Here is a 20,320-nt window from a genome sequence, read left to right on the forward strand (position 1 = left end):
GGTGAGATCTCCTCAAAACAGCAGCAGGTCCTTAAAACAGCTCAGCATGTTGCACACATGTGGCAGCAAAACCATTCCATTGGGTCTTCTTCATATTGATAGGAAAAGCTTCATCTTTCATTAGTACAGCTGCAGCAAGTTCAATTAATTAAGTACAATTAATGTTTCAAAACATTCACCATAGCTCACAGTGCTCTAGAGAGCTGGTAAGGGTCAAAACACAACCAGTGACTGCAGAACAGCCCTCACACAGCATTTGAACTTCTGCACAGGAACAGACACAAGTCATTAAAACACAGAAACAAACCAATACATGCCAGCAAAGCTTTATTCCAGCTTCTTCCACTGCTTTGGAACAGCAGCAAATGCAAGACTTCAACCCAAAACAACTATGTTCCCCTATGGAGAGAAAAAAAAAACCTCCCCACCCCTACCCCTCAAAAATACCCTCAACTTTTTTTTTTTTTTTGAGAAAAAAACACTTAACAATGCAACTTTTCCAAAAGCAAACATCAGAAAGCAGTGCTGTACAACACAATAGCATATACAGAAACTCACAAGAAACTTCTGTTGAAGAACCACCCACCAAAAATTCCATACAAGTCAGTGCACCCCCAGTCAAAAAAAAAAAAAAAAACAGTCGAGGCAAATTCTTATTTAGGAAATTACAGCTATAAGAAACAAGCTAACAATAACAGTTTAGCAACAACAGCTCTAAGAAAACAAGCTGAAAATAACAGTCTGCCAACACTATTCCTTTACAGGGAAGTTCAGCAGTGACAGGTATTTGGTCAGTTAGGTAGAAAAAATAAGCCACTCAATGCTCTGCTGGTATTTTTGTTCCCACAAACACATTTGCATGGGAACATTTCATACACAGGCACTTGTTCAGCTTCATGTGGTCAACGTGCCACTTGGTTTCAGCACTGCTGGAGGACATGAGGATCTTCAGCTAAATTGCTACTGCAGCCAGTTTGCTTTTCTATAAGGAATAAATACAGATTAGACCCATCAAGATGTTTCTATAAATGTGTATAAGGGCATAAAGATCAAAAGGGCTTCAGACTAAATACTACTGCCATAGTGGACCATGTTAAAAGACTACACTTATTATACAAAGATAAAACAGCTGAAACAGCAGAAGATGAAGCAGCAGTGCTCTCAGATTTCAGTTATGAGTTCAAGTTATTCCATCCCTCAGTGGGCTTGGCATAAACCACTGCAGGAGTTTTTGCACCCTGAGTACTTCCTACTCAAACTGCCTTTCCGGGCAGTGGCAGTGTGTGCAGCAGGTTCCAGCTCTGTGACATGTGGGTGCATGACCCTGACTCACCTTTCCTGTGCTGGTGCTGAGAGTGCACACACTAACTCCATGCAAAGAGTTCAAGAACAGAAAAAATCCACAAAATCAAAAATAATCCTGCATTTGAGGGATGCAATTTTGGGAGAGAGCTTGCAGACTGACCATTTTAACATTTTATCAAATTCTTTAACTACCATTTTTCTTGCTCAACAGGCAACCCAATCTCTGTTGCAGGCTTCCTAATTTGTTACCCATAAACCAGTAGTTATACCGAAATACAATCACCAATTAATACCTGAAAGCACAAATCCTATGCCCACTTCAACTCAGTTTAGTTTTCATCAGGCAACCACAGAAATAAATTGCCCAGACAGGTTTTGGAGTCTCCATTCTTGGACAGATTCCAGAACTGGCAGTAAGGTCTTTCTTTAACAAGCTGATCTAGTTGGCCCTGCTTTCACCACCAGGAAAGGCCCCTTTCAACCAGAACTGCTCTACAATTCCATAATAGCATACAAACAAAAAGAATCTGTACTATTTATTTGGTACATTCAAGAAGTGTTTACCAGTAACACTTCAAAATTTTTAAGTAACAGTAAAGATTTACAAACTATCCTTACAACAACTAAAATGGTATTATTCTCGATTTAGATTTATAGATTATGGGACTGGGGCACTCAAATGCTAAACTAAATCCTTAATAGAGTCTGCCTAGCAGTTGCTCACCTTGCCTCAGAAACATGACCAAGAACAGCATGCTGATAGCAATGCTCAAAACCCTGCCAAAATCTCTAACTTGGGTCAACCACCCCAGCTGTTCCAAGAGGCTCAACTCATTAGATGAATAAATAAATACTAAATTGGTTTGTAGTCCAGACACAGTAACAGCTTTCATTCCATGTAGTCACCCTTAAACTGACATACATAAGGTAATGCTATCAAGAAAACCCCAGCAGTATCAACTACATAAGCTCAAATTAGTGTTTCAACTGTATTTTCCAAAATAAAGCATTTCCTAGAAAATTAGAAACCATTCAAACACAGAGTACACAAACCACGTGGGGGCTTAAGGTAGACTTACCTTGAAGTAAGGACTCCTCTGGTAAGGACTGCAAGTTTTCTGTTGCAGGGGTTAATGCCTACACAAAAAGGGATCCTGTTAGGAAGCTGGCACTATTGCCAAGACTTCCATTGAGGTGCTTCCTTTAATACTAGACTAACTTCTTACTGGACTCCTATTTACCATTGTTTTTCTCCCTTATAACTCACTTCATTAGTCTTCTGCCCACTTTTCACTTGGATACAAAGACTGCATGTGAAGAACAAACTGGAAATTCATGCTGTTATCATCACCAGCAACATGGCTCATGACCTGAACTTTGGATGAGTTTTTCATCCACTGGTAGGTCCTTCATGAAGAACACTGGTGAAAACCTTACTATTCCTTCCCAATTACTCCACAACAGAAGTATTTTTCATGACTTAGCAGTTAGCTAGCAGCCTCTCTTAAAACCTGTACTGTCCTGCCCAGCCCAGTACCACACTGCCATACCTCCGATGATCTGCGAGCCCCGTCAGGAATTCCGTTCCAGACGTTCTCGGGATGCACAATCTCCTCATTGCCACTGCAGAGGTTCAACACCTGTACAGACAGAGCCAAAGGGGATCTAGCACAGCAGCAATACACCCAACAAGCAAGACACAGCTGTAGGAAAACACAGTTGAGGACTCTGTGCCTCTGGGAAGGTGTTGAGAAGTCTGGATCTTGTAAAGAAGAACAACCTGATCTCTAATAAAACTGAATGTAGGGACTGAGATTGCTCAAGGCTCTTCCGGGCTCCTAACCCAGGCATAGTGAGAAAAGGGCAGCAAAACAACTACTAGATCAGAACCAGAAGGAAGCTGATGAATGAATGGGGATATCATTACATGATAACCCCTGACACTGCCTCTCATTGAATGCACCTGAGCTTAGTTTTAGACACCCAAGGGATCTACCAGCACTAGAGCCGACTTGTACAATCTCAGACATTCCATCTTCCAAAAGGATGGTTTTATGAAACAACCTTTTGGATTTGCAATCTTAAATTATAACCTAGAGGTCATTTTATGTAAGTATAATGTCTGTGCATGTTGTACATCAATACACACTCCCCCTGGACTGAAGAAAGACGTTTCATTCATCCCCCAGCTCAAACAGCAGTAGAACAAAGCAGCTCACTGCATTATTCTCTGCTGTTAAAGTTAATTCCCACCAACCACTAATGCAATATACATTTCACTGAAGCAGGAATAGTTGTGGATTCATTATTACTTGTGGTATAGTTTGAGTTTCTTCCCAAGTTTCTAGTGCTCTAGCACTAACTCCTCAAAACACCAGTAAAATAATGGCGTGTTTCATGAGCATGTAATGGTAACACAGCTCTAGTGCAGAACACTAACTTCAGGCCAGACAAAACCACACACATGTGTGCCTCAAACTGGAGCCAGATCCTTCAGTATTCCCAGTCAATAAAAGAGCATAAGATGTGAAAGGAACATCAAATGTTGGCATTTATCATCAACTCTATTTCAGACACCGCTGTTTCTCTCTAGTCTATAAATTCAGAATCAGCCTTTGAAATACTTAAAATTCTGTAACAAAATGTAAAAAAAATATTTATTTAGAGTTTAGAGAAGGATTAGATTCTTAAGACTGCAGAAAGAGTATTCAAACCACACTTACCTTGGTACCCTTCTCAGATACCTCCAAAATGCGAGCATCACACCATTTGAGAGAAGTCCACACCACACATTTGGAACCAACAGCAAAACCCTTCAGATTACAAGGATAGTCATGGTGTGCTACAAGAAATGGTAATTTTGCAGTGAAGGAGGAAGGAAAAAAACCTCACAAAACCCCACAAAAATCAACCCTCAAAAATCAGATATCTCAAACACTGCTGCCCCACCCCCTCCAAACTACTTGATATTTGAAAGATAAAAATTTGTCATCCCAAACAGTCTGGAAAATGCACTTCATGTTCAGAAATGGATTTCCACTCAAAATCATTAATATTCCCAAGTAAGACTAGTTGCTGAGACTGTCACACTACCCATGAGAAACTAAATTCAGTCTGCTGTCCTTAACTCATGAAAGCATTAACACTAATAAAATATCTTATTAGGGAATAAAAGTTGGGTTTTTTACAAGAAAGCTATTCTCATTTTTGAATGGCACAACATTTTGATTATTTAACTCTTTAAAATCAGATACTTTACCTGCACTGCAGTCAGCCAAGTTCTCATTTTGCTTTTTGTCTTCCCCAGGCTTACAGCCTAAAGACTGAACACACATATTTTCACTCTCTTTAAATGAGTCAGTCAAGTCTTGTTCCATCCATTCTTCCACAGAGTCACCTTTCCTCTTCTGCCACCCCTTATGTTTCTCAACTTTACAGTCACATGATTTCACAGAGAAAACAGGCCTTTGATTTGCTGAGTCTTTTGAAAGAAATGAAAATTGACTTCCACTATTTGCAGAACTCTGTAGCACAGCATGTTCCAGCCCTAACAAATCTTCCTCCCTGTCTTCCTCAGGAGGCTGAACATTAGGCAGCAACAGTTCCAGAAAGGGCTCAAATTTGGCTCCTAGCATCAACTGCTTGTCATGCATCTTCTGGTGCAGCTCTTTCTCAGGTCTACCACCAGATGATGACAGCCTTAGGGAAGGAGGGTCTGCTTCCATCCAATCACCTAGTATAGCTTCTGCTTCATGAATTCCAGACAAATTCACTTGCAGTTTCTTGGTCTCCTCTCCCAAAGAAGGCTGAACATCAGATGGAATCAGCTCTACTGACTTCTCTCTGTCACTAACTGGAGGCACCAGATTTTCTTTCTCATTAAGTAATGGCAAAATTTCAAGACAGTTCAGAGCTGTCAATTGCCCTGTCTCCTCTCTCACATCTGGCAGCACCAGCAATTCCTGCTTCAACACTGTCTCTCTTGTTTCACTGCCTGATGCTGCCTGCATTTCAAGAGACTTTGCTTCCAGTGCTTCCTTTGTTCCTTCACCACAGGAGGACTTTTCCATAACTCCCTCTAGCCCCTGTAGGAGCTCATTTAGATCATCACATGGTAAGTGTATTTCTAATGGATCCAGTTGTCCTAATGTCTCTGCTCCACTGCTTGCAGATGGCTGTGCCTGGAGCACTGGCAATCTCTGCAGTCCCTGTTCTTCTCCTAGGAAGAGGCTGGCTGCTGGAGCACTGCCTGTCACTTCTGCTTTCAGCTCAGCCTCCTCTCCAAACAGTATTTCAGACAGGTCTTGTTCTTCAGCTTTCATTCCATTGCCCACAGTATGAGAGTTGCAGTTTCTCATTGGTTCTAGCAGCATACTGTTAGCACTGTCACCTTCAGACAGAGGCATCTCTTTATCAGAACTGTTCTCACGCTCTCCTATTTCACATCCACCATCAGCCTTCCCACTGGCAGCTCCCACTGACACACTTGCTTCTGCAGTTTCTAAGCACTCAGAAGTTACACTCAGGAAAGGATCAGAACAAAATAAAGCACTTTCACTTTCTTCCTGAGCTAATCCACAGGCAGCAGTAGTTTCTTCGTTGAGACAAAGACCCAAATTGCTGTCTGAACTTCTGTTTTCCTTTAGGGGGTTGCAAAGGTTTGAGGAAGCACTGTCACCAGTTTCTTTATTAGCCTTCCAAAAAGGCTTCATCTCTTCATTAATACTATTGCCAGAAGCTTCCAGCTTGACAACACACAGAGGGATTTCAGAATCTTCATTTTCCAAAATTTCTACAACTTCAGCTTCTAATACAAGGTTTTCAGTCATATCATAAAACTTCTTATTTGCTTCATTAAGCCATGAGCCATCTGGGGGACTGAAACCTGAGAGACAGCAAGCAAAAGCTTGCCCAGGCACTCCGAGCAGTTCACATGGCATCTGTCGGATCATCTCCAGCCTGACGTCTTCCTCGCTTCCGTAATCCACGTGTCTAACGACGACACTGTCATCATTCACACTGCTGATCTGAGCTCTGTAGAACCACCCATCTTGACTGTATTTTGCTAGACAAATATCTCCACTTTTAATACAAGACTTGCCATCATTCAGAGAGTTTAGTCCAAGCTTTTCAGCTTCCTCTATTTTTTTCTCTATGTAGCTCACGTCTTTGGTATCAGCACGGTGACACCAGAAGTATCCTGGACTATTTACTACTGTGACGTAAATTTTTAAAGTCTGACCTGCCTCTGGAAATTTCCAGATAAACGATTTACAATCATTTACACCAGAAATCTCATTTTGTACCTGAGGAGGCAAAGGCTCACAGCCAGTAATCATGTCATGGTTCTCTCTTTTATCAATTTTTCTTCTTGAGAAAAGTCTTTCTCTACTTGCAAGATCTTTATCAGCTAAATCCACTGTTATTATACCTTGATGGTCACTGAGAATAACTTCCCATTTATCCTCAACCTTCTTCACAAATTCACATGACAGCAGGATTTCACTTGTTCTCTTGGTGAAGTAAAACACTGCTTTCTCTGTCCAGTCAGCATTTTTTTTGCATTTGAGTCCACCTAGAAAGCAGTGAATGCTCATTGCTGGAATAGATGACAAGTTCTTAGGGAGCCTGCGTGCTTGATCAACACTAATCACAGAAGTGTCGCCATAATCAATATAATGTACCCTTATTGAATTGTCAGAAGTCTTCTCTTTTACTACAGCTCGATACCACAGGCTGTCTTCTGAATAAACAGCACTGATTAAATCTCCTGCTTGGAAAAGCTGTCCACAAGGGTCCTTCACTGACTTCCCATTGTTCAAACTTTCCAAAATGTTGTTAAGCTGAACCTCGTCACTCCCTAGTTGAACATAAAAATCCTGTGGGTCACTGACATAAGACACATACACTAAGGTTTTAAGAGCTGGCACTATCTTCTGTGGTGGCAGATCAGATGCATTTTTAAGCATTATACAGCTGCCTTCAGCATCAGACTTAGTATCTGACAGTGTATCCATCTGGGAAAAGAGCAGAGACTCCTCCCCTACTTTATTCAACAAAACAGTGTTGTTCTTACTGTTAAGCACCTCATTAGGTTCTAGCAATCCAGCACTCTGTCCCTTCACAGAGTGCTGGAAAAGGTTTACAACTTCTTTGAAGTGTCTTTTGTTCCCTTGCTCTTGCTGGGCTTCAGGTCGACATTTTTTTCTTTCAAGAGGCCTGCCTGCACTGAAAGGGGACCCTGCAGTCTCATTCCTCTCATGCACATTTGTAGTTCCAGCGCACAAAGTCTCACTGTGTACACGACCACGCACTCCTGTACTGTTTAGGCTTAGCTCTTTCAGTTTTGTATTAATTTGAGTATTTCTATCAAACAACTCAACCAGCAGTGTATTATCAGAGTCCTTTGCTACCACTATTGCTTTTAATCTCTTTTCCAGGACAGCTTCTTTAAACCATGTTTCAGCTTCCTTAGAAACAGATGATACATCAGACACAGAACACTTTATGGCCTGCATTGGCACAAGCAAGATATCAGAAGCATCATTGGGTAAAATAAGCAGATCATCTGTCTCTATCGTCTCTGTGTTCCCAAAATCCACAAAGAAGACTTTAGCCTTAGGTTGTCTTTCCAGAATTACTCCCCTATACCACTGACTGTCAGAGTACCTTGCCAGACACAAGGTCCCAGACTTCCCCAAGGATCCTGAGCTGCTCACTCTCTCACTCAGGGAAGTAATGTTATCAGCCAGCTGTGCCAAGGTATCTCCACACCTTTCAAGCTGGCAGTAAAATGTCCATGGATTCTCAACATGTGTAATATAAACATCTTCCTCACTCCCAATTTTGATACCGTGACTAGAATAATAGAAAGAGTGAAGATGGACCAAAGATTCCAGATGCTTTTGAGGAAATAAAGGCCTGGCTACACCTCTCTCAGTGAGAAACTGGCAAGCACTCTGAAAAGGTGTGATTAAATCTACAATGTTAAACAGGTCCCTATTTATTGAAGCCAAGGCAAAGATTGTACACTTTAGGTCAAGGTCAGATGATGAATCAACAACAAACTGACGAAAAGCCCGAATTGCTTCTTCATCCCAAGCAAAAGGATTCTGACCATTGGGTTGGATTAAGTTGTAAAGGCTGCACCTGAATGCCTGAGCCTCTAACCTAAGGAAGCGTTCATTAATTGCACGGAGCTTTGTTAGACACACCTGCTCTCTGTTGCCATAGTCAACATATATGACTTCTACTTTTTCTGCACAAACTCCTTCACTAACTATTAAAGCCCTGTACCATTTTTTGTCCTCTGAGTACTGGGCTAAACAGACAAGATTTGGCCAAACATGTGGCTTGGATGAATTTTTGCAATGCTCCTGAATTTCATCCATTAGTATCTCAAGGTCCTGGCAATTTCTACTTAACTGACACCAAAAACAACTAGGACTCTCAACATATGACAAAATAACATGAACTGTACTTCCCACTTCTAAGTGGCCTCCACAAGAGAAGCCTGGCTTAATTTCCACATAGTTCTGCCTCAAAGAGGTGTGCAGATTTTCCTTACCCTCATAGTCTTGAGAAAGAAGAGATTCACTATTTTTAGAATTATGAATGGTTGCAATAGGGCTCTCTCTGACCATCACACCCACATGAGAATCAAATATTCTATCACTGCTCTTTAGATCACATTCTTCTCTGAGCCTCTTTTCTGCATTTAGTTGGCTTTCCTCTGCAGCACACACTAGGGAAGAGGCCTGTGTCACAGACTCATCTGATTTCTTGCAAGTCTTGGGTATTTCATACCTCTGGTACTTAGCATAACCCCCCTGGGCCATGAGTTTACTTACTCTCCCCTCTCCTAACTGGGATTGGTCAAAAATTTCAACCATGTATTTGTCACCCTGCACATTCAAAAACCAAACCTTTAGTTCCTTATTCAGTACCATCTCCCTGAATGCAGACACAGCAGCTTCACTCCAACTCCCTCTTGGAGGGGAGACACCTGCCAAGCAACATTTCAGAGCTAAAGCAGGCAGTTCCCTGAACCGAGGGAGCAGCTCCTTCACAGCACACAGATCCACAGTTTCTGTACTGCCTCTGTCCACCAGGTGTATTTCCACCCCAGTGTCCAGCACCCTGGTAACCACTGCTCGATAAAAGACACCCTCGTTCCCACTGGCACAACAAAGGGATCCAGGCTGTGGGTCCCACCCAGCACCATCCAGCTTTGTGGAATGGGAATAAAAATTCCACATGCTCTGCTTCAGCTGTCTGAATAGCTGATAATACTCATGGAGCTGCAGCCAGAACTCAGATGGGTCTTGGACGTGGGAGACCTGTGCACCGTACAACGTCCAGGTCTTCAAATACACACCAGCTACAGCAGCAGCAGCCAAATCCCCATGTGCTAAAATAGGAGGTACTTCTGGTGGCAATCCCAACTCTTCAACTAAGGATTCCTCTACTTCCAGCTGCTCATGATCCTCAGTTTGGCTCACATGACTGCTGGCCAGGCAGCAAGCCTGAGACCCAAAAAGATGGTTCAAATCAACACCATTCTCCCCATAGAGAGTCACATAATAGAGATGCTCAAAGGAGTTAAAGGCTTTGATGTGAGCACTCACTCCTCTGCCGAGCACCAACGCTTTCAGCAAATCAACCTGCAACAAGGACCAGCCACAGCCCCCATCCGAAACACCCTGAAGAGCACACGCGTAAGTGACCACAGGCATGCGGAAACACTCGGCAGGCAAATGGCGCAGGTTTGCTCTGGTCACAGTCTCCTTCTTGCCATAGTCCACAAAGATCACGAGAGCTGCATGCTGGTCCTGCTCCCCAGCAATGAGCTCCAGCAGAATGGCACGGTACCACTGGCCATCCATCCCACGGGCAGCACAGGGCGAGCCCACTTTGGGCAGTAAGTCCTGCTCCCACCTGTCGTAAGCATGGCACATGGTCTCAGAAAGGCAACAGATCTCCTGTGACAGGCACTGCAACTGGCAGTAAATGTGGTGTGGGTCCGAGACATGGGTCACTAGGACAGGCTCTGTCACACCCAACTGAAGCTGAGGGTAGTAGTAATCCAAGGCAGGTGACAGAGGCTGGTACGAGAACAACACATGGACAAGCTGTGGAACTGCAAAAGCTCCAAGGGAACACGCTGGAGGCTGCTGACAGAGCTGCTTCTTTAACTGGCCAGAAGGCAGGCAGCGCCTGAGCACCTGGCAGAACCAGCTGGGAGAGACACGTTTGGCCAGGCCCAGCTGCTGCATCTGAGCCACGAGCTGGGGCAGCTCGAGCACGATGACCTGCGGCATTATCACCTCCTGCACCACACCAGACACCTCCTTGCCTTGCAGGAAGCTGAGGAACTCCATCGCCTCCACGGTCCACTTGGACACGGGTGAATCGCCACTCGCTGTCCCCTCGTTACTGTGGGAGGGCATGACTTCGGCCACGACACAGCCCAGCACCTCCGGGGGCAGCTGGAACAGCTCTGAGCAGCCCCGTGCCAGGTAATAGGCGGATGTGGTCACCACGTACCCCTCGTCCAGCAGGAAAACACGGTAGCCCTGGGCACTACAACTCACCACACAGCAGCGGTACCACACACCCAACACTTCCACCAGTGCCATCTCTCCCGGGCACAGCCTGGTCCCGCTGGACCCCGGCCCGCCGGACTCGGGGCGGGCCGCCAGGCGCGGCCCTGCCGCCGCCTGGATCTTGCGGTACAGGAGGGCATAGTCAGCCTTGCTTTCCCCCAGAAGCCCCCACAGCCGCAGGATGGGCACCTCGGGATGCAGCCCCACGGCACGGACCCGCAGGGTGACGGTATCACCGCGGCCGAGGGACCCCGGCCCGGAGCTCATCGCGAAGCCAACCCGCCCCACCTCCGCTCCCCGCACGAGGCGAATGAACGCCTCGTCCCCGCCCCTCAGCCTCATATAGAGCACGCGCCGCCCACGTGACCCACGGGGAGCCGTTAGCGGCTGCCCCAGCGGCCGAGTCCATTTCGATCCTCTCGGTGGGGTGGAGAGCGGCGCAAAGCGAAAGGAGAAAAGGAGGGGTGAAGCCAGCTGAGACGTGGCGCCGCTCCTGCTATGCTAAGAGTGCGCGGAGGCGCCACGAAGAGGAAGGTTACGGAATTATGTCCGGGGCGCCGCGGGGCTCAGAGCAGAGCCGGGCGGAGCTGCCCTCTCGCACGGTGGAGCGCTCCACGAGGGACGGGTGGCGGCGGGACGGCGGGGGCGGGGCGAAGGGGAGAGCGCGCCGAGCCCGCTTAGTTCCCATTGGTCAGAGCGGCGCCGGAGGCGGGACAGGCGTGCGGAGCTTGGCGGCTATTGGCCAGTGGCGGCCTGGGGGCGGGGCGTGGTGTGAGGGCGGCAGCCGTGGCGTGAGGACGGGGAGCTGGCGCTAGACACCCGTCAGGAATTGCTAACAATTCACAGCCGAAGAGAGAGATTTATTAACAGTTAAAGAAGTCTTTCTCTACGAGATTTTTACGAGGCATTTTTTGGCATTTTTTTCATTTTTATTTTGAGCTGTGCCTCAAGGGTCCGTATTGGGACCAGGGTTATTTAGTATGTTCATTAATTGCATAGGTGAAGGGTTGGAGAGCACCCTCGGCAAGTTTACAAGTGACACCAAGTTGAGTGACACCAAATCCTCTGAAATCATTGGGATAAATAAGACCCTCTAACGCTGTCTTTTTAGTGTTAGCGAGTCAGGCATTATTTTATTCTTGGCCAAGAGGGGGTTGTGTGGGTGTGGCTGACAAAATCCTGGTCTCTACAGAGATGCAGATACAGAACCTTTATGTTCATTTATATATGTATTTTTAGCAAGCAAATTAATATTCACTGGTTCTAAATGGCAGAATTCTTGTTCATTAATTAGTATTCTGTCTTCTGTTGGATATTGATTTCTCACTTCTGCAAATTAGTCTATAATCTTCAGTCCCTTTATTATCTTTTTTCCCAGGCAGGGACTTTCCAGCACACATACTAAGTCTTTGTTAGTCTCTTTTTTGTCTGCTGTTTTCTACAGAATGTCTTTGTGGTCCATAAATTGTGCACTCCTTGTATCCAGTTTCATCAATAGACCTCTCTTCTTCCAGGCTTTGTTAATTGAAGCGTATCAAGGTTATTCTAACAAAACTTAGAGTTTCAGTGATTTTCCCAAGCTGTGTGCCCATAAAAGTAGTTTATGGCAACTTTGATAAATGCAGGCTAAAAGTGGTTTTACACACTGGTTATGATGATCAGAGAGGCTGAGCAACTGTCCTTCGTGGAAAGGCTGAGAGGGTTGGGATTGTTCAGCCTGGAGAAGCTTCAAGGGGACCTGATTGTGGCCTTCCAGTACCTGAAGAGAGCCAGCAAGAAAGATGGAGAGGGACTTTTTAGAAGAGCCTGGAGTGACAGGACAAGGGGGAATGACTTCAAACTGAAGGAGAGCAGGTTTAGATTGGCTGTTAGGAAGAAATTCTTCACTGTGAGGGTGGTGAGACACAGGAACAGGTTGCCCAGAGAAGCTGTGGATTCCCAATCCCTGGAAATGTCCAAGGCCAGGCTGGAGGGAGCTTGGAGCAACCTGGGATAGTGGAAGGTGTCCCTGCCCATGGCAGTGGGTTGGAACTGATTTTAGAGGTCCCTTCTAACCCCAACTGTTCTATGACTGTATGATAAAAGTACTTATTCTGTCTCGTGAGAAAGGTAAAGCTGTGTATCCATCACTGGCTTATCAGGCTAACAGGATGGCAGCAGGAGCAGCAGCTTTGCTGCTTTGTCATTGCTGGTGCTAGAGTACAAGACAGAAAGAACTTGGATTTGATTCTCAGGATGACAGAAAAATACCAGGATTTCTGAACAAAACCTTTGGATTGATGCACAGGAGATTCTGCCTGAATACGAGGAAGAACTTTACTGTACAATGACTGAGACCTGGAGTGGATTGTCCAGAGAGGCTGTGGAGTCTCCCTCACTGGAGATATTCCAGAACTGACTGTGCAATCCTGTGCCCTGTGCTCTGGGATGACTCTGCTTGAGCAGGAAGGTGGAACCAGATGAGCCACTGTGGTCCCTTCCAACCTGTCCCATTCTATGGTTCTGTGACTCCCTAATAATGGTGAGATGAATGTTTTCCAAGCTGGAAGCACACTCCCAAATGCATACAGCCACAACTGAACTACAGCACAATCAGAACAAACAAGTGCAAGCCAAGAAAATACCCAAACTGTGTTCAGTGAGAAAATGGCACATTGGAGACACTGGTTGCAAAGACGCGAAGAAATCCCGGGTATTTATTCAAAGAGCCACATTTTCTACATTAACTCAATTACTAGATGTTACTAAATCAAAGCCAGCTTTGTTTTATCTACTCATGGCTGCTTTTAATACTGCATTTTTGACTCTTGATTGCCAAAGGTGAACCTAGTGACAAACAGCACTAGTCTCCTTCTCCATGAAATCTGGAAGGCTTTAGGTTTAAAAATAAATAAATCACTCCTGTTTAAACCTTTTGCATTATTGAAGAGAACATTGTATTTCCATCGAGATTTAAAGTGGACAGAGTGCACATTTCCATGGAAAATGACCCAGTCTGCCACATCAGCACTGAGATTGTCACAGGACAAGTAGTTCAGCTTGCTCCTATGGAATATCCTGAGACCTTTGAGCATTGCAGAGCAAATTAGGCTTTTGAATTTCTGGGAACAGGACCACATTTCAATCATGATCTTACTCAAAGAGTTGAGTGGAGAGGTCAGGCCGTCTCTGGGAAGTAAGAGGAACACAAACCCCTCCACTTTTTGTGCAAAGCAGATTTGGAATCAGGTAAACTGCTTTTATCTTTTTTAATACCTAGCACTACAGGCTTGGTTTGCTGACACATCAAACTAACAAGAGGTAGTTCTTTATCTGTGTGCAAATTAACAACAAAAATTCCCAAATATTTTTATAGATGCTTAGCCACAGAACTTGTTCAGTGCATTGATCAACCTGCTCTTGTTTTTTAGCAATAGAAAAACAAAACATTTAGCAAAACCATCTCCATTATCAAACAGACAGTATTATGTTCTATTTGCTTGGTAGAATGTTTTTTATTCCTGTTTCCTGGTTCAGAAAGGTGATGCTGGCTGGTAGCTGAAGTATTGTTGTGACAGTTTTATCCTGTGGATAATATAAAATTCATGTAGAAGTCTGATAATCAAATAGTATCCTTAAGTCATGGCTCTTCCCAACCAGTAAGGACTGGGTTTGGAGCAACAAGCTACACATGTGATCCTACCCTCTCCTACCCTGTGGAATGAGAATTCAGCTTTTTGACTGCTCTCCTCTGTGAATATTGAAGGTTTTAAAAAGAAGTAACTCCACACAGCCTTCTGATTTGTTCATATGTAAGCCAGAATACCAGTGACCAGGGTGCCTGTGAAAGCAAACACTGAAGTTAGAGGCTTAAAACAAAAGTAACCCAATAAATAAATAAGCCCATTAGATTAAACTGTCTCCTCTGAAAAATCATATTCTTAAGTTCAGTCTCAAGTTGCTCTGGTTCCCAGAGAGGTTCCCAAGCTTCTGTCTGCTCAGAGAGGCAGAGCTCCCCATCCCTGAACTCCCCATCCCTGGAAGTGTTCAAGGCCAGGTTGGACGGGGCTCTGAGCAAGTGGAACATGTCCCTGCCCATGGCAGAGGGTTTGGAACGAGATGATCTTTAAAGTCTCTTGAACCCAAACTATTCTACAATTCTATGATTAAGTCTTTCATACAAAAATTGTAATTTTACATAGGGTTAGGGCTGCATCCACACTCCTCACATTTTAATGCTAATTGTTCTTGTAAAGAGAGTTAAAAAGCACGTACCATTCGCAACCAGGTTGGTGTAAAGCCTTTGTACAGAGACATGAACCCTTCACCCTGGACAGTCTGAATCAAGCAGTCCATGGAAGATTTATAGAGCAGACCTCTACCAATGTGCAAGGAGAACAAACAGTGTTAGGATTACACATACACAATTAAAAAAATAAAACATCCCCTCATAAAAATAATTTGTGCTGAGATTTTTCTACAAGCCAGAGTGCTTTTGTGAGCTCCTTGGAGCCTAATCCAGAACTGAAATGCACTGGTTATGCTTAGGTGGCCATCACAACACCCCCAAGACATTTACTAAATCAGTAAAATCATCTGATTAGAAAGATGAAGAGCCAAGTATCAACTTAGCCCTTCACTCCCAGTGACATCAGTCAGACCCATGGTTTCAAGGTGCTGCTGAAAAGTTGGTCTGCAAAGTGTCCATACCTTCCCTGCTTATCTCTTGGCTGGTTCATTATCCGGGTTTTGACCACGTCAGCAGGAGTTCCCAGAACAGCTGCTACCAGCCCAGAGCAGGCACTGCCAACAGCAACAGATACTTAAGGAAGAAACCAAGATGTATCATAAAAATTTCAGCATTGTGATTCCAGTTCTTATAATAAAGATATATTAAAACAGCTATCATCGAATCATGAGTAATAACTCATAACATAAACTTGATTTGGGAGACTGCTCTTGCTCAGATGTCCTCCCAGTGCCAGCATCCCTCACCTCTGTGTGCAGTTCTGAGTGAGGGATGAAGGACCCACAATAGGCAATTCATAATATTGTTTATATAAAGCAGATTTTTTCATCACTTAAGAGAGTAAAAGAGGATGTTCTGCCGAAGTTGTGTCACTGTGCTCCCACAGATTAGAGCAAAGGTATTTAAATGCACCAACAAGGCACTTCTAGTGAGGGCAGTTTTGTAGCAATGGTTGCATCCTTTCTCTTGTGTCTTCTATAAAGTGATGTTCTCTAACGAAAAGAAAATAATTCTAAAGTTGCATTTCATCAGCAGTATGAAAATCAAAGAATGGGGTCTTCTGCTGGCACAGAGGCAGATGAAGACAGCAAGGCTGGAAATGCTCCACAGTGGAAAAGGGGCAATTGGAGAATACATCACCTGCTGACACTGTGAGTCACACTATTGTCCACAAGTGTCGTGTTCAGAAGCAAGAAGTGTTTCACTGTGTCATAAGTGGTCAGATCTGTAAAGAGGGTAATGAGAAAAAACAGCACTGTCAGGAGTGAATGGTGTGTGCTGTTCACAACACAGGATGTTCATTTCCATTGAGGCTCCTGCCTTTGGCACAGCTGGCACTCTGCCCCACTTTTTAATGAGGGCTGTGGCACCTGAGTCCCGTCTTTGGACATGTGAGTACATTCTCCTTTCTGCTCCCATTTGCTCTGATTTACCTTACAGATGATGCTGAACTGTATCTGGGTGACCCTCACCAGCCCTGTTGCTGGCTCAGCTTCCTGGCTTGGTCTCACACCTGCCTCATCACCACACACTTCCCTACGAATCTGGATCTTGGTGAAGCCTGGCTGCCTTTGCTGGCTCTGCCCTGCTCACCTCACTTGGGCACTGGGTTGTGGCTGGTGAAGTCCCTGCTTTGCTGGCTGTGGGACCCCTTCAGCTTCTGGCTCACTTTTCCTTAAATTCAGGTAAAAACTGTTACTTTTAAGCCATTTGATTTCCACAGGACCAAAACACAGGCGCACAAGGCAGAGGTCACCTGCAGGGTGCTCCAAATAGGGCCCTAAGACAAAGGGAGCAGCTGAGCTCCTTTTTCTTAAAGATTTGGTGGGGCCTTAAGTGCTGCAGGCCAAGTTATTCCATTTACCTCCCATATTCACCAGAGCAGCTCTCTGGACATTTGGTACCCATCCAGCCCAAAGTCCCCTTACTCCTCCTTCAGACAGGATCTTCAGAAATGCATGGTGCACGCCCCGAAACCTGAAATCAAGATGAAACCTGTGGGTAGACAGCCCAGTGAAATCTTTGCATGGAATTTATACCTGCAAGGATCCATTTTTGGATCTGTCTTTGACTTTCATGCCACAATATTTTACCAGAGATACCAGTTGCCTTGCAAAGCAGTGATCTGGTCCCTTACAGCAGACAAGCCTTAGATCCCACACTGGATTACAATACTAAATTTATGTGACACCAACTGGAATGCAAAGAGCAGCACATCCTGCTATTTGCAGAAGAATCTCAAGCCCTGCTGTGTGCCAGCCTTCCTTGTGCCTGTGCATCCTGCATGAGCCATTTCACTTGTGCTTTCTTCCATCTTCAGAAAGTGTCCTTCCCTCCCCATGGTGCAGTGCTGGCAGGAACGTGCTGCAGCACAGAGGATGGGTTTGTGGTCCCTGGGACCAATAAATCAGAATAAAGAAGATGAGTATAAATGGAATATGGAGGAGGTCTTGAATCCCTCCCCCTTTAACTGCCCAGAGACATGGGGTGCTCTCCCTGTAAAAGGGCACAGAGCAGCTGGGAGAAGGAGTGGCAGAAAACACAGAGCAACACACCCTGGGCCAAAGAGTGATCAGTAACAGGGGAAGAAACACCAGCTCTGAGAGGAACCAACCGTAACGGCTTTCCTTCCAGCTTCCTTTTTCCCTCCATCTGCATCTGCACCTTCACCAGGTCAGTTGGGCTGGCAAAAAACTGTCCAATGGCACCCGCAGATACGCCTCCAACCACAGCTTTCCTGCCAAATGGAGAGAAAGTGTGCTCCAGAATACACTGAAAATCCTCACAGGTCACAGTGCTCAAGCTGAAGAGTTCAGCACAACCCAGGTGGAACAAGTGTTAATGGTTATTCCATATATTAACAGCCAAAGCAAAAGTAATAATTGTGGTGGCTACAGGTTGCTAAAGTAGTCAGTAATATTTCTGTCAATTTTCAAAAAGGGTTTAATCCTACCTGGGTGGGGAAAAAACCAAAACAAGGTTACATTTTGCTCTTTGCTTAAGGTTTAAAAGGCAGGATGGCAAAATACACAAGTAAAGGATGATGCTCCATGTATTATAACTGAATGCCCACCTGAAATTCCAAACTGCTTGCTGTTAAATAAAACTTTTCTTTCTCTCCCACTGCTACTAGATGAACTGTGTTAATTTTATAGGTCTATTTATTTTAGTAAAATCAGAAATTTCAGAATTATCCATAGGTCCCCCTTCCTGCAGCATTTGGCATGACAAGTTATTTTGCAGTAGATTTTTTCAATCCCATTCTAAAACCAGATACATTTTAGACCTAAGATATGGCTGTAGGTCTCCTACAGTAAGGACAATCCCCAAGCAAGCAATAAACATGCATGAATATGTAACATTACCAGAGAGGAAAGCTTTCACCCTCTGCCCTGCCAAGCACGGAGTCACGGAGATGTTCGTAAGTAACCATCCGAACACCACTGTATACTGCGGAAAACAAAAGCAGGAGACAGTTCTTGGGTCTGCCACTTCTGGAGGTCACAGTGAGAGAGAGACCAAGACCTTGGTTTATGGCACTCCAGAGCTCAGCTGGTCACTGCTCTCGTGTTTGTGATCCGAATGGGGAAAGAGGGGTTTGCCTGGTGTCAGGGGGAGAGCCAGGGCGTTTTAGCATCAAAAAGGCTCTGGCTGAGCCAGTGGTCTGCCAGGAGGCAACAGAGCTTTGCCTGCACCCTAAGGAGATGGGACTGCATCGCCTCCTTCTGGGCTGATGCCAAGCAAAAAAACCTCCACAAGTGCTCTTGAGGTTTTTTGTTGTCATCATATTTCCAACTAAAGCACAGAAAGCTGTTACTTGTGTCAAGCTGTTACTTGTGTTTGCAAAAATTGCAAATTGTGCTAATGCATTTCTTTTAAGCAATTGTATTTTTCCCTTGTGCTTGCAACCTCATCATTTTCCCATCTTTTTTCCTAATCTGTCCCCACTTCCCTCACATATGAGACATTTTTTCTGAGAACTCTGAGTGTCTGGACTTCCTGAACAAGACCTTCATGCAAAGATGACAGAGAACTTATATTTTGTTTTCCCAGAAGCCAGAATAAGGCCATGAAGGACTGGAAAAGGGAAGGAAGAGATACTATTGATCTGAAATCTTGTATATTTCAAAGTGGGATTGCAGGGCTAGACTGAAAAGTCCTCACAGATTTATTTAAAGTACAAGAAAACATGGTAAGCTCACTCCAAAAGGCTTGGCCACAGAAGGCAGGACCCATCGTGTCCCATCGCGAGCGGATATTCACCTATGTGGCGGTAGACGGCCGGCGTGGCTCCTTGCCAGAGCTTCCATACCCCCTCCTCCTGCGCGATTCCAGCCGCCGTGCGCAGCATCCCGCGGTACGGGACTGCCGGCCCGGCCGCAGCCTCACCTTGGATCTGCAGCCGGGTTTTCGTGAGATCCAGGGGAAATGTCACTGAGGGGTTGAAAGAGTTGATTTTTCTTTGATTAACCTTCATTGACCATGAAAAGGAAATTCCTGAAGGAATAAGGCCTTGCTAGTAACTTAGGCAACAGATCTGCCTGCCTCTTCAGGCTTTCTCTGGAAACCCAGCCAGTGCAAAGCTTAAATTAGTCACAACTGCACTGAGTTAACGACTGCAGCCCTTCGGTCTCCGAGGCAAAGATTTCATCCTGAAAAACCCTCCCTCCAGCCGCGGTCAGGTGGCATAAAACACTTAGATTATGGAAAAGCCACGACTAGCACAGTGAAAAGCAGATTTGCTGGAGCAGAACACTGAGGAATGAGGCATCCGGGGACTGATGTACCCCTGCCCCCCGTAAGTAAATCTGACCCCCCTTCCCTCTCGGAAAACCACGGTGAGTTGTACCTAGTTCTGCCACAGCCGCTGCACAGGCTGACAGAGCGAATTTGCTGGCTCGGGGCCATCTCTCTGGAAGAGGTAAGCTCCTCTCTTCTTCTGCAGGTGACATCTAGCATCTCACATGAACCGAGGGTAACCAGCCACCCTGCCCGGCTGTGTCCGCAGCAGGAGCGGGCCCTAGCGCAGGGCAGCTCGGGGTGGTTTAGGAGACACGCTGCGGAAGGTCATGTTTCTCCAGCGCCAGCATCGGGAACTGCAGCAGCCCGAGTGGTTCTGCAGAGCTGCAAGGTCCTTCTGCAGCGACACAAGAGACTCCGGCGCAACAGGCTCCTGGGAAAT

The 20,320-nt window shown here is 45.2% G+C and overlaps 2 protein-coding genes across 4 annotated transcripts; both read right to left on the reverse strand.

Moving 5' to 3' along the window:
* Window positions 1-628: 628 nt before the first annotated feature.
* Window positions 629-11,177, reverse strand: TDRD6 (tudor domain containing 6). The gene is made up of 5 exons (XM_066547558.1): window positions 4,565-11,177; window positions 4,029-4,147; window positions 2,856-2,945; window positions 2,385-2,442; window positions 629-982 (listed from the first exon to the last, which is right to left on the reverse strand). The coding sequence occupies exons 1-5, from the start codon at window positions 11,175-11,177 to the stop codon at window positions 921-923; spliced, it is 6,942 nt and encodes a 2,313-aa protein (XP_066403655.1). The 3' UTR covers window positions 629-920.
* Window positions 11,178-13,577: 2,400 nt separating this feature from the next.
* SLC25A27 (solute carrier family 25 member 27) lies at window positions 13,578-20,320 on the reverse strand. 3 transcript variants are annotated; one of them, XR_010783425.1, is made up of 10 exons: window positions 19,988-20,320; window positions 19,402-19,572; window positions 18,504-18,588; window positions 17,753-17,875; window positions 17,003-17,133; window positions 16,279-16,363; window positions 15,600-15,692; window positions 15,165-15,267; window positions 14,603-14,730; window positions 13,578-14,474 (listed from the first exon to the last, which is right to left on the reverse strand). XR_010783425.1 is itself a non-coding variant. In XM_066547571.1 (9 exons), the coding sequence occupies exons 1-9, from the start codon at window positions 20,088-20,090 to the stop codon at window positions 14,659-14,661; spliced, it is 966 nt and encodes a 321-aa protein (XP_066403668.1). In that variant the 5' UTR covers window positions 20,091-20,319; the 3' UTR covers window positions 13,578-14,658. The 3 variants fall into 3 exon arrangements, 2 of the variants coding, with proteins under 2 accessions (XP_066403668.1, XP_066403669.1); XM_066547571.1 differs by having other exon boundaries at window positions 13,578-14,730; window positions 19,988-20,319; XM_066547572.1 differs by having other exon boundaries at window positions 13,578-14,730; window positions 17,003-17,115; window positions 19,988-20,287.

Source organism: Molothrus aeneus, chromosome 3, assembly GCF_037042795.1.
Source record: "Molothrus aeneus isolate 106 chromosome 3, BPBGC_Maene_1.0, whole genome shotgun sequence".
In the NCBI taxonomy this organism is placed as follows: Eukaryota; Metazoa; Chordata; class Aves; order Passeriformes; family Icteridae; genus Molothrus; species Molothrus aeneus.

Coding starts and splice junctions, on each gene's coding strand:
- SLC25A27 (XM_066547571.1), bottom strand. CDS start 20,090: ATGTCACCTGCAGAAGAAGAGAGGAGCTTACCTCTTCCAGAGAGATGG. Junction 19,573..19,987: donor AGCGGCTGTGGCAGAACTAG/GTACAACTCACC, acceptor TCAACCCCTCAG/TGACATTTCCCCTGGATCTC. Junction 17,134..17,752: donor CTGGAAGGAAAGCCGTTACG/GTTGGTTCCTCT, acceptor GTCTACCCACAG/GTTTCATCTTGATTTCAGGT.
- TDRD6 (XM_066547558.1), bottom strand. CDS start 11,177: ATGAGCTCCGGGCCGGGGTCCCTCGGCCGCGGTGATACCGTCACCCTG. Junction 2,443..2,855: donor GGGCTCGCAGATCATCGGAG/GTATGGCAGTGT, acceptor CTTTTTGTGTAG/GCATTAACCCCTGCAACAGA. Junction 983..2,384: donor AGAGGAGTCCTTACTTCAAG/GTAAGTCTACCT, acceptor TATTCCTTATAG/AAAAGCAAACTGGCTGCAGT.